Source organism: Prionailurus bengalensis, chromosome E1, assembly GCF_016509475.1.
Source record: "Prionailurus bengalensis isolate Pbe53 chromosome E1, Fcat_Pben_1.1_paternal_pri, whole genome shotgun sequence".
Lineage (NCBI taxonomy): Eukaryota > Metazoa > Chordata > Mammalia > Carnivora > Felidae > Prionailurus > Prionailurus bengalensis.
The window spans coordinates 25,565,587-25,581,999 of NC_057347.1; the positions used below are offsets into that span (position 1 = coordinate 25,565,587).

Below are 16,413 nucleotides of genomic sequence, written 5' to 3' on the forward strand. Positions count from 1 at the left end.
ATCTCGTTATTTTCACACATGGTGTGTGCTTTCAACTGTATCATCTCGTTATTTTCACACATGGTGTGTCAATCCCACGTCTTATATATCAAAATGAAATGATAAACTATTTTATTATTGTGAGATGTTTATGTTGATTCTATTGTTCTTTAAAATCTCCAGAAAAATGTTATTCATCTGAAAAGAAATGAGTTGGATTTCACCAGCACATAACTCAAGGAGTTAATTTTTATCATTTTTATAAGTTACTATTCTCATAATACTCTGGAATTTTGAACTAATTTTACTTTTACTGCAGAACGCAATCTCACACTGCCAATTATTACTTAAGGCAAAATGCATGTCCACATTGAAGGGTTTGAATACTTAGGGTAGAATTTTGAAGAAAATATGTCACTGTCTTGAGGTCTGTGATTCCATCATGGTAATTTTCTTACTATCATTTTATTTTTTAAGCAAAGTTAAACCACCTCCACAAATCTCACCCAGCAAATCAATGGGCGGAGAATTTTGCGTGGCTGCAATGTTTGGGACGTCCAGATCGTGGTTTGCAAATAATGCAGGTCTGAAAAGAGAAAAAGGTATGTAGTTTACTGATGCTTAAATTTGCCTTTAGTAAAATTCATAGTGGTTCTCCTTGAATAATCTTGGACCCAGTATTCTCTAAATCCATTTTCCATTCAGTTAGCGTATCCATCCTCAACTACTCAAGCCTCGTGGAGGAGAAAGGCTATCCTCTCACTATAAATGTGAAATAAACTTTTAGCCCATCTGAATGTTTGTATTTTGTTTTATTGGCCACAGTCTACAAGTGTCTTCAACATTGTTAATTCCATACCATTATACATTTTTTTTCATTACATTTTTGACAAGCTAATTTCATGCCATTGCCTCTGAGGTGTGGAAAGGAAAACCCTTGTTATCCCTGTTTTAGAGACAAAGAGCTTGAGATCAGCGAGTTTAAATGTCTTAGCTGAAAGCACCAGTTAGGAGGTGATAGTATCAGAGTTTGAACCCAGGTTTTCTAAAGCTCAGTCTTGACTTTAAAAAACAAACCAAAAACTACCGACAACTTTGTCGTGTTATAAATTAAGATAAAAACAGTCTCCCACTCAGAAATAGGAGTCCTCTTTTACAGTAACCATTGCTTCTTTGAATTTATATAGTTTGTTTTTTATCCCTACTTCAGTCACCAAGATCAGTACCTAAAATTTATATAATTACAGTTTTAGTGTATTATTCCTTCTTGTGTAGAAGAGTGCCTGCATTCATGGAACAGGTATTTGATGTTGAGTGTTAAGACTTTGTCTTTATTATTTTAGCACTATTAAAGTAGGTCAGAAACTGAGTTGTTAGCGAGGCACTTTTCTGCCGTGTTCCACAGGCTGTATTGTTCTTGGCAAAATGGCTCTGCTTTACACTTAATACTGGCAGTCAGACATCAGCCCTCTCCCTTGTTATCGCCTTTCTGTGACCCTTTCCTTGGAAATAGGATCTCAGGCACAGCAGGTTTCTTGCCTAAGTGGGAAAGGATACAGTAGAGTATGCAGGCCTTCCATTTTCTTATCCCATCTTTATTTTTTTGTTACCTCCTTAGTTTTAATGATGCTATCAAAATGACTTTTTGTTACTAGTTAAAACCCTCCGTGAAACTCGATTTCAAATGCTTCTCCCTTCTGTTCTAATTACCCTTTTAACTTACTACTCCTTTATGTCTGACTGACTGGTCGTTAGCCATTTTCTCAAATCAGCTGTAATTGATTCCTCTGGCATGGAGATAAGGTGACCCACCCAGCATTCATGAGTGATTTTATATGCTCCTAGGTTTACTGTAAAACCCAAGATAGAGAATTAAACCTGTTTTGGTCGTGAGGACATGTGTACTCCTTATAAAGTCATTTGATTAAATCCATATTCAGCACCTGACCTTAAAGTATGAGTGGTCTTCATTTACTATAGGGGCCAGTGATCCCATGGAGAGGAAAGAAGAAAGAGGATTTGGGGGGAGGGGGAGGACTTGCATGTTTTTCATTTGTTGATTTTAATCCAAATTTAAAAGACAAAGTTTTCTGAGAGAAAGTAGAGGAGAAGTTAGGCTAATTTAGGCATACAGAGAGCCTCTCATGCAGTTGAGTTAGTACATCCCTTGTAACTAAATACTTAGTCCATACAATGTTCCTTTCCAGTCAGTCCTTCCCTGTCCCACCTGATGTCATTCATTTTTTGTAATGTGGAACAAATTACATTGCAGACAAATACAAAAAACTGAAATATTGTTTCACTGTATTAGAATTTTGGTATATTTTCAACATTCTTGAAATTAATTACTTAAGATTTAAAAATATTTTGATAGCACAGAGATTCTCATATTCACTAGCATCTACTTCCAAGAGGCAACCTTTAGGCAGGGAGCAGGCACCATGTAAAAAATTTCCTGCTGTATTTTCTCTCAACAGCCTCAGAAAGGTCTCTTTCAGCCTCTGAAAGGTCAGTAACTTATAAAATTTATGCTGTGCTACTTTTATGCCATTATCACACAACCAGGTTCCCTTTTTCTGTTTGTAGATCAGTCCAAACAAGTTGTCGTTGAATCTCTCTACATTATTAGCTGCTATGGGACCTTAGTGGAGCACATGATGGAGCCACGACCACTCAGCACTGCCCCCAAGATTAGTGATGACACCCCACTGGAAGTGATGACATCACCTCGAGCCAGCTGGACTCTGGTTAGGTTAGTACCTCTTTCCATTGTTTTAGTGGCTTTATTGAAGTATAAAATATTAAAAATGTACAGTTTGATAAAGTTGACATATGTATACGTCTGTGAAACTGGCACCATAATTAACATTATAAAATATCCATTGCCCCCAAATGTTTTCTTTTGCCTCTTTGTTGTCTTTCCCTCCTGCCCCTCTTTATCCCTACCTCACCCACCGAACCCCAGGCAATCACCGCTCTCTGCAACTAGAGGTTAGTTTATAATTTCTAGAATTTTATATAAATGGAATCATAGTGTGCGTACTCTTTTTTGTCTTACTGCTTTTCACCCAGCAAAATTATTTTGATCCATCTCTGCTGTTGCATTTATCAGTAATTCCTTTTTTGAGATATAATGTACATACAATCCATTTAAACTGAATTTTCAGTAGGTTTCCCTACAGTAGTGTACCCATCACCACAATCAATTTTCATCACCCCCAAAAAGAAACTCTGTACCCATTAGCAGTCACTCCCCACTTTCCCCCAACGCTTCAGCCCTAGACAATCACAATTTACTTTCTCTTTGGATTTCCCCACTATGGACATTCCATATAAATGGAATCATACAAAATGTGACCTTTTACATTTGGCTTTCTTCATTTAGCATAATGTTTTCAAGGTCCATCCATGTTGTAACATGTATCATTCCTCTTTATGGCCAAATAATAGTCCACTGCATGGATATACCGCATTTTGTATCCATTTGTTTAAACATTTTGTTTATCCATCAGTTGATGACATTTCCGCTTTTTAGTTGTCATGAATTATGCTGCTAAGAACATTCACATACAAGTTTTTGTGTGATCATATGCTTTCAGTTGTCTTTACTGTATGCCACCTTTTGAATTACTTTGTCCTTGCATCTTTGTGTTATGTTTTCTAGGACTTGGGTTGTTTTCTGTCTCACAGATAGAGCTTTATGCTTCCTCTGTTTCATTCTCACGTTCACTGAAAATAGTACATTGGGACAGCCATTAAGGGGACTGGAAACTAATATAAATAGATTGGAAGGTTTCCTTTTAAAGTGATTCCCCAGGATATAATGGCTAAGCACTGTAGAAATGTTTATTAAGAGTCAGAGTCCTTCTAAAAAGTATGTGATCATTAGAATCTTTATAAGCAAGTATTAAAGAGGGAGAAATAAAATCTAGAATAATACCTGTTCAATTTAGTGTACAGTGTTACAGAAGAGGCAGAAAAAAATTTGTCCTGACAGGTATGGAAGGAAACAGACAAAAAATGGATCTGAAAATAAGCCTCTCCTTTTGACATTTAAAATATTCTTATATTGATTTTGGGAGGCTCCAGCATTCTTACTACTACTTTACTGGACTAGATTGATCTGATCAATATCTTATTTATCAAGCTATTTAGGAGCAGGCAGATCTAATTAAAATTACTGCACTATCGTTGAAATAAGTGGCTTATTTTGGAACTCAAATACTAATTAGGTCTGTAATAAGTCAACCATTAATTTAACTGCATGGTGTTTTTTAAAAACCACTTTACCTGCTTTATTTTATCTTAAAATATACACATATTCTGAATAGTGAGCTCTAACAGTTGTCCAAAATTAAGTAAAATTAGAACTACTTAGTTGTGACATTTGAATTCTACACTCCCTCTCTGTCCAGTGCTTTGAATGTCTTGTCTATGCTATTAGTAGGTCTTCTGCCATTAAACTAATATCAGCTCTACTTAACTGTATGACTCCCTGCCACCTTTTTATTCTTTTTAAGCAGATGACCTTGTATTTCAGGTTTCAGCATTCCAACAAGTTCATTTTAATGATTGCAAAGATAGTGTGAGTTTATATCAGTGTCTATAAGTGGTGACAGTGATGGTGATTTACATCCCATCTATTAAGCTTAAATATTAATATTCTTCTGCTGTTTCCTTAGAACTCCTCAATGGAATGAATTGCAACCACCATTTAATGCAAACCACCCTCTGCTCCTCGCTGCCGATGCAGTCCAGTATTATCAGTTCCTGCTTGCTGGCCGTAAGTAGTTCTCATCTCATTGTTTTTTATTTCCCATACAGTATTTTGAGATCTCATCTTAAAATGCTGACTTTTAATGCAGCCATGCATATGACCACTGGCCCATAGGCTGTAAACAATCAGATTGAGGCAAATAAGAAATTTAATATAAAAATAAACCGTAAGCTTTAGCACACATTAAGTATGCCTCTATTCATATTACTTGGCCATGAGATATACTCCTGCAATTATATAAGTTCATGGGGGGTATATCTGATGGTCTCCAGAGTTTTTTTTTTTTTTTAATTAGGATACTAGGATATAATAAACTTCATAAAACTTGGTATCTGTTTCTGACATGAAAAAGCACTTCTCACCGTGAAAGTATCAGCAGGTTTTTCTTTTTGTAGGATTTTACTTGGAACAATGAAGCAATGATTGCAACTCCATGGGGTATTTATTTGTTTACTTTCATATCTAAGCCCTAACATTTATAGAGATTGATCCACGGTCTTTTTTCACGTAAGGGAAAAATGTACAGTGAACTGGAAACAGCGTTTTTTGCAGGGGAGACATAGAAAGACAATTTAGTATTTATTATCCAGTTTATGTTCATAGAATTAAAAATTCTTTACAATTATAACTTAATTTTGTAGAATTGACTGGATCCTTAATTTCACTTGATGGCTATGAGCACTGTATGTTTTTAAGAAACTTCCTAAAGAATCAACATTGACATGCTTTTAATGGAGTTTTGTTGTATTGAACTTACTATCTTGCCTGGCTGTTTTATGCAGCATGAAGTAAAATAGTTCTAAAACTATTTTATTTTATGTTTATAATGTGTTACATATTACACTGGAAACAGAAAATTTACTGACTTTCCTTGAAATTTCTGAAACTCCATAATTGTAACAAATAGTTGGCGCCTTGCTCTCTTATAAAATTGAACTCACTGATTCTTCCAGCATGTATTTACTGAGTGACTTCTGTGTGTCAGGCACTTGTGATTTAACATGAAGAATATGTTGCTTCACTAATGCAGGAGACAGGCGTTTAATAAAGAAGTAAAATAAAATGAGATGGGTATATTAGTAACTGTGAGGGCAATGACTTTAGTTGCTAAAGCCCTCACAGGGGGGTGTGGTAAGTCATTTTCAGGTTCAAGAAGCAGAATATATAAAAGTTGTTAGGTTCTAGGTTATTGAAGCATGTATTTAATTTTTATCATTTGAATTGGGGAAAAAAATGTAATTTGTATAATATCACATGAAAATCAGGAGAACATTTTCTCCCTGCCTCTCAACAGTGGTGAAAATAGTGTTGAATTAAGAAGAGTTGACTCAGAATTAATAATGGTTTTCTTTGTTTTGTTATTCTGATATTTTGTTATTTATTGTGTTCCATAGACAAATAGTAACAAGTCCCAGATATATAAGACAAAGATAGGGGCATAAACCAAATGCAGCTCTGTCCCTTGATTTTTGTGTCCTGGCAAATTAAGCTGATTGACATTACTTGATTTTAACAGCTGTAAACACCTTTGTCTAATTCTTCGAGTTACAGAGATCCCCAGGTGCACAGTTTAAGAACTACCACTATAGGCAGTAGCAAACCACCAAATGTTTTCAAGCATTGGAATGACACCATCAGAACTGCATTTTAGAAAGATCGCTCTGACAGTGTTGTAATGGGAGGTTCAGAGGAGGGGAGGGGTGTGGAGGCTCGGTGACCCTGGAGCAAGGTGAGATGGCTTTAATTATGTCTGTATTACAGAGAAGACAGGACAAACCTGTGAGATGTTGCAGAGTTGGAATAGAAAAGAATTAGAGATAATTTGTAAGAAAGTAGTCACTGATGATTCTACAGTTTCTAGTTAAAATATGTAATATAAATGCATTTCATGTTAGACCATTCCAGATGGACTAGCTTAGGCCAAGGATAAAGAGGCCCGAGTTCCAGTACCAAACCACCTCTCAATAATTTGATAAGTGTAAAATATTAATAACAACACTTGCTCTTAATAAAGATGTTATTATGGTCAATGAAGGGATGCTGAAGTTCTGTAAAAACTGTAAAACAGTTTAAGCATCACTCTTTATCTTTGTTTCTTGTCTCAAAAGTACTGAATTCCAAATAATAGACTTCAGAGAGTTAATAATGAAATACCTATGCTGACTATGCGATACTGGCCATGTTGTAATATCTGTTTTCCAAATGGCGAATATAATTAATTTGTTTTCTCTGATTTTGTGAAATGTCACTGTAGATATGATTTAATAGGGTATAAAAACACCTAGGAGATAAGTATTTTTGTAATAATTATTATACTACTTCTTTACACTGATGGTAGGGACACAGAATTAGCCTGATTTTAAAGTCCTGTTTTCTTACACAAAGAAAGTCTGTTTGATTGAGAGTCCTTGGACATGCCCGTGTATTACAGGACTGAAGCAATTAAATATGCAAAAGATGGACATCGGCGTCAGAGGAATAAAAGCCTGAAATAACAATTGGTAAAAGCAATGCTGGAGCCAGTTTAGAGAGAATGTCTTTACCTGCCCATCTGTTGGCTCCTTTATGCAAGTTAGAGCCTCATTAAGAAGACGTTCTTATTACCCTCTTGCTTTCTCTCCAATTCCTCTTACTGAAACCATTTGAGAAGATGTTGTGACCTCTTAAAACACAAGGATACCATACCTGATGCTGGGAAGCTTTTGTTTTACCTAACCATATTGGAAATTACCTCTTATTTGCCAACTTGAAAAATTGATAAATATATTACTCAAAGTATTTTCAGATATAACCATTTGGAGGAAAACTCTACTGCAAACGTCTCAGATGTTACACACATTTTCTTTGTTGTATTTGGATCTGTGAATCAAGTGAAGCAGACTTGTACAAACTCCGGAAATTATAATAATAGTAGACAAAGTATGATGTAAATGGAAATGGGAAAGAGACTTTGTCTCAGGGAGAAGAGAGTAGGAGAGCAGGATGTTTAGCAAGGAATCCCCACTCCCCTTCCAGCCCTGTAATCATAATAAGTACACTGCTAGTTGATAAACAAAGTTCTGCATATGTGGCAAAAGGGTGACTGATGGGGGAGGAGAAGAGAAACTTGCCTGAAACACTAAAGACTTCTCACCTAACATTGAACTGAAGGAAGCAAAAACTCCAAATGTTGTGTTCTTAACTGTAAGTCACATTTCCCACCTGTATTAATTGAATGGGAATGATGCAAAATTGAGGCATTTTGTCTATCAGAAATTGAATCATACCAGAATGCTCCTTACTCTACAGAGGTGGAGATGTCTTCTTTGTTATTAGGTTGAACCTTAGGAAATTACCATTTTGAGTAAGTAAAACAGAAGTCAAATATCAGCAAATTCAAATTGTTTGAGTACATTGATTAATTTAAATGTGTAAAATGAATGTACAGTTGGTAATCTAATCTTGCTGTATGGCTCAGTAAAGGTAAAAGTCAAGAATCTAATATGAAAAAAATGTTTTGCTTTGGTCATAAGAAATCTTGGGAACAGTTTATAAAAAGATTATAGCAGAGGAAATTAGTAATTTTTGTGTTAACACATAAAAAATTTTCTCCCTTCAAAAAAATTGCATACTGTAATTACCTTTTCTGAAATAAGCACTTTATTTCAGTGCATTACTTTGCCAAAAACAAAGATAAGCATTAGAAGAGACTAACAAATATCATTTTGCTTTGAATATGACTCCAAAATAGACAATAGCTTTTTCTTTAGTCTGCTTCAGTGCTTCCCAAATTATAAATTAAAGATAGGATTTACTGAGTTGATTTGGGAAAGTTTTATTTAGGGGAAAAATAATGTTTCCTCCTTTTCTTTCAGGTAATTTGGCAGCAGCAGTATTTTTAAGTTGCTGACATTAACTAGCTTTATTGGGGGGAGGTCAGACTTTGAACTTCTTTCTGAGATAATCCATGGGTATGTGAGAAGTTCCTCCGTAAGCTTATTGAATTTTCCTGGTTAAATGGGAACAGGAGATCATTCAACAGAAACATAGCCTTGATACACAATAGAAAGGTAACTGGGATCCATAGAATCTGTCTCTGTTTTATTTGGGATATAATTGTTTTCCTCTACCTTTACAAGCATTATAGGAAAGGTGGAGAGAACTTTTGACACCATATGGAAAGGAATGAGAAACACAGAAAATGGTTAAAACATATAATATATACTTTAGATATATATGTTTCAATTGGATTTAAAATTTTATGTGTGTGAAAATAATGTTTTTATTGGGTATTTCTCAAAGTTCCATTTGGGTTGTATCATTCTTCCTGAAACAACAACAAAAACCAGAATATATGTTTTCAAACAGAATATATAACTGTTTTCAAGTTACTGGATACCAGATATTGAAAGACAGTGGTTCCTGGGGTGCCTGGGTGGCTCAGTCGGTTAAGCGTCCAACTTCGGCTCAGGTCATGATCTCACGTTTCGTGAGTTTGAGCCCTGCATCGGGCTCTGTGCTAACAGCTCAGAGCCTGGAGCCTGTTTCGGATTCTCTGTTTCCTTCTCTCTCTGCCCCTGCTCTGCTCACACTCTGTCTCTGTCTCTCAAAAAGTGAATAAACATTTTAAAAAGAGAAAGACAGTGGTTCCTGAGAGATGGGAAACAAACGAGGCAAGCCTTACAACTGCCTCCATTTATTGCCTTGAAAGAGTTTCTGGGCTGTTCTGCAGTGAGGGGGGGCAAGGGGGGATCCAAGTGGAATACAGAGAGAGGACACAGAGCTGAGAGTCCAGTAAGACCAAGGAAGAGCATCTACCAGCAAAGTATTATGAGCTATTATCATAAATAAAGTTCACCTGTAACAGCCATACCATTTCATTTATATGTTGTCTCTGGCCACCTAAAAATTATAACCAGAAAGTTGAGTAATAATGACCCACAAAGCACTACCTATTTACTGTTTGCTAACTCCTAACTAGAATTTTCTGGATTAAGCCATCAGAGAGAATGGATCTGCACAGAATGTGAACTCTGAACATCTGCAGAGGGTCCTTCTCTAGTATTCTGCACAGTACTGGTGGTTGTAGGAAACCACCAGAAGCCAAGGAAACAACCACCAGAGAGTCCTAGAGCTCACACAGGGTCAGGAATAGTGACTCTAAAAGAGTGATTGCAACTGTGTTCCATATGTTTGAAAAGATAAGCAGAGACATGGGAAATTTTAAAGATTCAAATCAAAGTTCTAGATAAGAAAGCCTACATGTGAAAGTTGTACTGGATAAGATTGAAGATAAATTAGAAATCATGGAAGAAAATACTAGTGAACTTGAAGATAGACCAAGACAAATTGTCCAAAATGAAACACAGTAAAAACAGTATTTTAAACAGTTTCACTGAGCTGTAGGATAACCTGCACTTGAAAGCAGAGTCCCTGAAGGAGGGGTTGTATGACAAGAGAAATAGTCAAAAAATGTCCAGATATGATATAAATTATAAATTCACAGATCTGAGAAGGTCAATAAATCTCAAGCACAAGAATCTTGAAGAAAACCATACCAAAAAGTACATTATAATCAAATTGCTCAAAATCATTTAGAAAGAGAAAAGTCTAAAAGCAGCTGAAGAAAAAAAAAAAGATGTTACATACCTAGACAAAAATGATAAGAATGGCAGATTTAAGTACTGAAAGGAAGCAACTGTTAACCTAGAATTCTGTCCCCCTTCCCCAAAAAAATCCTTCAAAAGGAAGGCAAAATAAACATATTTTTCAGATATACAAAAAATTTAAAAAATGATCAGCCATAGATGTGTTCTGTATGGAATGTTAAAGGAAGTTGCAGAAGAAAAATGATACTAGATGGAAAGGAGTGAAGAACACTGAATATGGTTAAAACACAAAATATGCGGGGTTTTGGGGTAATGATTTCTGTCTCTTTAAAATTTACTGTTAACCCCAAAATAGTATCAATGTATTGTAGTCTTTAAAATACACACACGCATAATGTATTGTAGTCTTTGTGTGTGTGTGTGTGTGTGTGTGTAAATGTATGACAACAGTAGCATTGAGGCCAGGAGTGTGGGAAATGGAGCTATTCTAAGGCTTTTATAGCATATTTGAGTGGTATAATATCACTTGAAAGCAAACTTTGATGTATATAATTAAATTTATATAATGTATATAATGAAATGCATGTGATGTATATAATGAAACCAAAAGCAACCTACACCAAGAAAGAAAATAAAAAGAAACAAAGGAAATAAAAATAGAAAAGCACGATGATGTAACCCTAAAGCATATCAGTACTTATATGAGTTATAAATGGTCTAAATGTTGTAATAAAAAATCAGTTTTTAAAATTGGATAAAAAAATAAGCCCCAACTATATTCTGCTTAGGAGAAACATACTTGATACCCTGAGTTACTACATTAATATCAGACTACATGAAATACTTCATCCAACAAAGTATGATACACATTCTTTTCAAGTGCACAGCAATGACCAGGATAGACCATATTCTGAGCCATTAAACAAGTCTCAATAAATTGAAAAACTTTCAAGTCATACAAAGTATATATTCTCTGATCACAATAGAATTAAATAAGAAATGAATAACAGATCTCTGGAAAATCCAGAAATATTTGGAAACTAAACAACATACTTCAAAATAATACATGGTTCAAAGAGGAAATCAAAAGCGAAATTAGAAATTATTTTAAACTGAATGAAAATTACAACAGAAAAGATCCATATCTTAGAATACTATTCAAGAAAAAAAAAGTGGATTGAAGTGTAAATATATGCAACAAATTGGCTGAATCTCGAGGACATTATGCCAAGTGAGAAAGCCAGTCTCAGAAGTTTGTTTACTACAGATCTTAAAAGCACCAAGAGACAAAAAAGAATTCATTTATATAACATTCTCAAAATGACAGAATTCTAGAAATGAATAACAGATTAGTGTTGACCAGGCCTTAGAGACAAAATAGAAGGGAAGATATTGAACATGACTGTAAAGGGTTAGGTCGATCTTTGTAGTGATGGCATAGTTCTGTATCTTGATTGTAGTAGAGGTCACACAAATTAACACATGGCAGAATTTGATAGAACTCTACACGAACATATACATACCCTTACACAAAATGAGTGTATGTAAAACTGAATATACAAAACTCATGAAATCTGCATAAGGTCTGTGGATTGTACCAATAGCAATTTACTGGTTTTGAAACTAGCTGAAGGCTATACAGAAGACTACTCTATATTATTTTGCAGCTTCTCATGAATCTATAATCATTTCAAAATAAACACTTTAAAGAAAAATAGAAAAAAATGCATGGGGTGGCACTACCTCAGTTTTCAAGAGCAAATTTATAGGACTAAATAATGCCTAATGTTATGAAAGAGAAAGTTCTGAAAGCAATGGCCTCAGCTTCCACATTCAGAAACTAGAAAAAGTAGAGTAAATTGAGGCAAAAGAAAGAACATGATGAAGATCAGAATGGAAATCAGTGAAATAGAAAACAAAAACAGTAGAAGAAATAGAAAATATAGAAAAAAACAGGAAAAATCAATTAAACTATGATGTCATGGGGTGGTTTTCTTCTGCTTGGGGTTTATGAGATTCTTGGATTTGTGAATTTATAGTTTTTGTGAAATTTGAACACTTTTATGGAATTACATGTTCAAATATTTTTTTCTGTCACTTCCCTTCTCTCCTTTTGTGACTCCAGTTATATGTATGTTGACCACCTGATATTTTCCCAGCTTACTAAATTTTTTTCATTTTTAAAAATTCTTTCTTTTTCTCTCTGATTTCATATAGTATTCTACCTCTTTTAAAAAGTTTATTTTGAGAGAGTGTGTACATGCATGCTGGCAGGGGGAAAGGCAGAGAGAGAGTGAGAGAGAATCCCAAGCAGGCTCCACACCACCAGTGCAGAGCCCAACACAGGGCTTGATCTCACAAACCATGAGATCATGACCTGAGCCAAAATGAAGAGTTGGACATTCAACTGACTAAGCTACCCAGGTGCCCCTCTACATATTTAAATACATTAGGTCTTCTACTCGGCCTAATCTGCTGTTAATTTCATTCAACATATTTTTAAAATTTCAGGTATCATATTTTTCATCACTGGCAGTCCCATTTGGATCTTTTTTATATCTTTCATTTCTTTCCTCATCATGTATGTGTTTGAACATATGGAACATTTGTTTTATAATGGCTCTTCTAGAATCTCAGGGTTCTATTTCCTTTTACCACTATGGTGTTTCTTGGAGGTTTTTCTATTGATTGATTGTTCTCCTAGGTCTGGGGTGTGTTTTCTTGCTTCTTTATATCCCTAATGATTTTTGATAAGATGCTGGGCATTTTCAGTTTCATGTTGTTAAGTGGTGGATTGTTCTTTACTCCTAGGATGCATTCATATTACTTGTAATAAATGTGATTCTTTCTATGCCTATTCTTAAGCTTTATTATGGAGGGTTCCAAATTGCCTTTTGCTTAGGCCTAATTTAGTTATTTTAGGAGATAATGAAAATCAAGTCTCTCTTATGTGGCCAGTAGTGGTAATGTATGATCATAATTATTTTTTAAGCTTCAGTTGCTTGAAACCTGTGTATTATCTTAATTATTATCTTGCATTACACCACTTCTGCAGTTTTACTTCTGACTCTTTTTACTTTTTGCCTCTAACATAAACACAAATAAGAAAGATATATGTGAGTGACTATAACACATTGTGATAAGTGCTATGTTGATAGCATGAATTAATTGGTACAAAAGTTCAAAGAAGAAAGAAGTTAGTTATTAGTGGGGCTGGAGAGAAGTGGCTGAGGAGGTTAAATCTCTAGGATTTAGAACTATGTAAGGTGACTGAAGAAAAGTGAGGAGGAAAGGATGACTGGCTTGGGCAATAGCTTATGCCATTCATTGCAACATTAACCGAACTATGTTGTCTAGAGTAGGAAAGAGAATTGGTGATTGCATTGTGGCTTCTGTATTGGTACCTGTGGTAATGTTCAGTAGGCTTTTAGAAATAACCCCAAAACTTCCATATGTGTGTTTACAGGTTGCAGCTCCCTACTGAGTTTTGTTTTGTTTCTTTGTTTTTTTTTTTTTTTTTGTGGGGTTTTTTGGGATGTAATTGGTAATGCAGGTACACTTTCTATGAAATAATCTTATCCCAGCAAGAGTGTAGAAAGAAGCAGTAAGGTTGCATTGTGATTCTCTAGACAGTACGACATGTAAGAAGGTGGTATTCACTCTAAAAATCACTCTAAAAGCTCCAACTGGAACATTACTTTCAAGGAATAGTGTTGCTTTGACAGAAATCTTAGTTTGTTATTATACTAAAGAGAACTAAGTTCTGAGTTTCTTTTGAATAGCTAGGCTCTCTCTTGGTATGTATGGTTTCAAAACATGTTATTGCTTTACTAATCTCTTACACTTCAGTAGCACTTTTATTTTAGTCTTTATATATAATGAAGGAGATAGTACCTGAAAATAGTATTGAGATTTATGTTACATATAAAAGTATAAAAATCACAAGTCAACAGTGTATTTAAGATTAGAATCTAGAGATCTGATTCCCAACAGATTTTGTACTACTGTCCTACCAGCTATAACCATGAAAATAGAAAAAGCAAATATTTTCCCTTGTAATATAAAGTCATACTTTTGACTTCAGAATGAAGTTATTTTAGAATTTTACTATCCTATTGTTTTATTGGTTTTACAATACAGTGGTGATATATTTTGAACATATTGATACAAAAAGGAAAAAAAATCACTGGTCTTATCTCCTATGGTCATTGTCAGTGCCTCGGAAAAGCAATTAAATATGCAGTGCTTTTCTGAGCTGCTCTCTTTTGAATGTGACATCGGATTTAACTTAACATCCTGGATTGCATTGCTGCTGTGGTATGTACCAAGTATGATGGAGGTACTCAACAATATTTCCTTGCATTGTCCATAATAAATATTTGCCCAAGAGTGGGTAGGGTGGAAGGGGAAGAAAGAAATGTTTTTCTCTTGTAGAGGAAACTTGTAATGTAGGACTTATTTAAAGAGTATTTATAGTCTATTGTTGGTCCTTGGGTGTGTCATACTGCTCTATCCAGGTCTGAATATCTGAGGTAGTTAAGAAACCACTTCAGACTGAATTGTATTCGATGATTTCTCTTATTTGTACTTAATTTTATCAACTTGACATGTCCTTCCATAGATAATTTTAGTGAGATGAGTGTTTTTCTTCAAGAGACCTCAAGTTTAATATATATTGACCCCGAATTTAGCCATATATATGTTGTATAACTTGGGGAACACTATGAAATTAAATACCTTTTCTTCAATGTAAAGATGTTGAATAGTTAAAGGAAACTACCATCAACAATCTGCAAACTTGATAAATTATGGATTGAATAGTTTAGATTAGATTACCCTTTTTCCTTCTTCTTTCTCTTTGTGTCTCTGGGAGATATACTTCTTATTGATACCCATATCTTTATGTAGAGCTTCACATTTATGGAATAGTTCCTTGGGTTTTTCTGTCACTGCTGATTTATTGTCGAGATGTTTCAACCAGAAGCCCTGTTTGTTACGATGTAATGACCTATATACTCCATTCTGAAGTGAACCTTAGCATTCCTGTCATTTGCTTGAGCATTTACCATTTGGGGAAAAAAATAGTTTACATGTCAGTCCACCTTCCTGTCTTAATTGTCCTTAAATTTGAAACGAAACAAAAGGAAAGTTTTTTTTTTAAAGGGCTGTTTTGTATTTTTATTTTTTGTTGTTAATTTTTTTAATGTTTATTTATTTTTGAAGAAGAGAGACACAGCATGAGTGGGGAGGGGCAGAGAGAGAGGGAGACACAGAATCCCAAGCAGGTTCCAGGCTCTGAGCTGTCAGCACAGAGCCCAACACGGGGCTTGAAGAACTCACAAGCTGTGAGATCATGACCTGAGCTGAAGTCGGATGCTTAACTGACTGAGCCACCCAGATGCCCCCCTTGTTTTGTATTTTTAAATGTCCTTATTTTACAGAATTGTAAGTGATACTAGTATCTTAATGTTTGTTAGGTTGTTTTATGACTTCCTTTTTTCAGGTACAGGTTAGAGTATACATTCCTTTTCATTGACACTATTACTATTTATTATCAGTGGATTGGTAGATTTGACTAGGATAGGACACTGATTCTGATTGGTTAAAGAAAAATAATTTGTAGATTACAAAGCCTCTAGTCCATGAGTACCTTGGCTTCTGATGTCATTTATACTATCCCACCTGAGTTTAAGGTTCATATATTCAGACCCTGATATCCCTGAATGTTCATTTTGTCAGTTGATTAGTGGGAATATAGGGTGGAGGGTATGGGGATATTTGTTTACTTCTTTTCTTCAAAAAGAAGGAGCTAGAGCAGAATGATCTGTGTCTGCTTACCTGCGATAATGTAATGGGTTGATATTGGCAGGAGCTTGTGGTTTGATGTGCCATCACTTCCATCAGTAAGGTTAATTGCTAACAAATGACTAAATGGGAATTTAGGGGGAATGCTACAGCTGTCTGCTATGTTAGTGGTAACAGGAGTTCTGGCGCCATTTCAGGGTCGCTATTTGTGTCTGTCTATCAGAGTTAGAATACAGTTGTTTCTCTCAGTTTCAGCCTTCTCTA

The 16,413-nt window shown here is 35.0% G+C and overlaps 1 protein-coding gene across 1 annotated transcript in view; it reads left to right on the forward strand.

Moving 5' to 3' along the window:
• BCAS3 (BCAS3 microtubule associated cell migration factor) overlaps window positions 1–16,413 on the forward strand; it is a 629,762-nt gene that overhangs the window by 316,929 nt on the left and 296,420 nt on the right. The window contains exons 20-22 of the mRNA XM_043582630.1: window positions 457–581; window positions 2,566–2,731; window positions 4,662–4,762. Coding sequence (XP_043438565.1) covers window positions 457–581; window positions 2,566–2,731; window positions 4,662–4,762 — 392 coding nt within the window. The remainder of the gene's footprint in view (window positions 1–456; window positions 582–2,565; window positions 2,732–4,661; window positions 4,763–16,413) is intronic.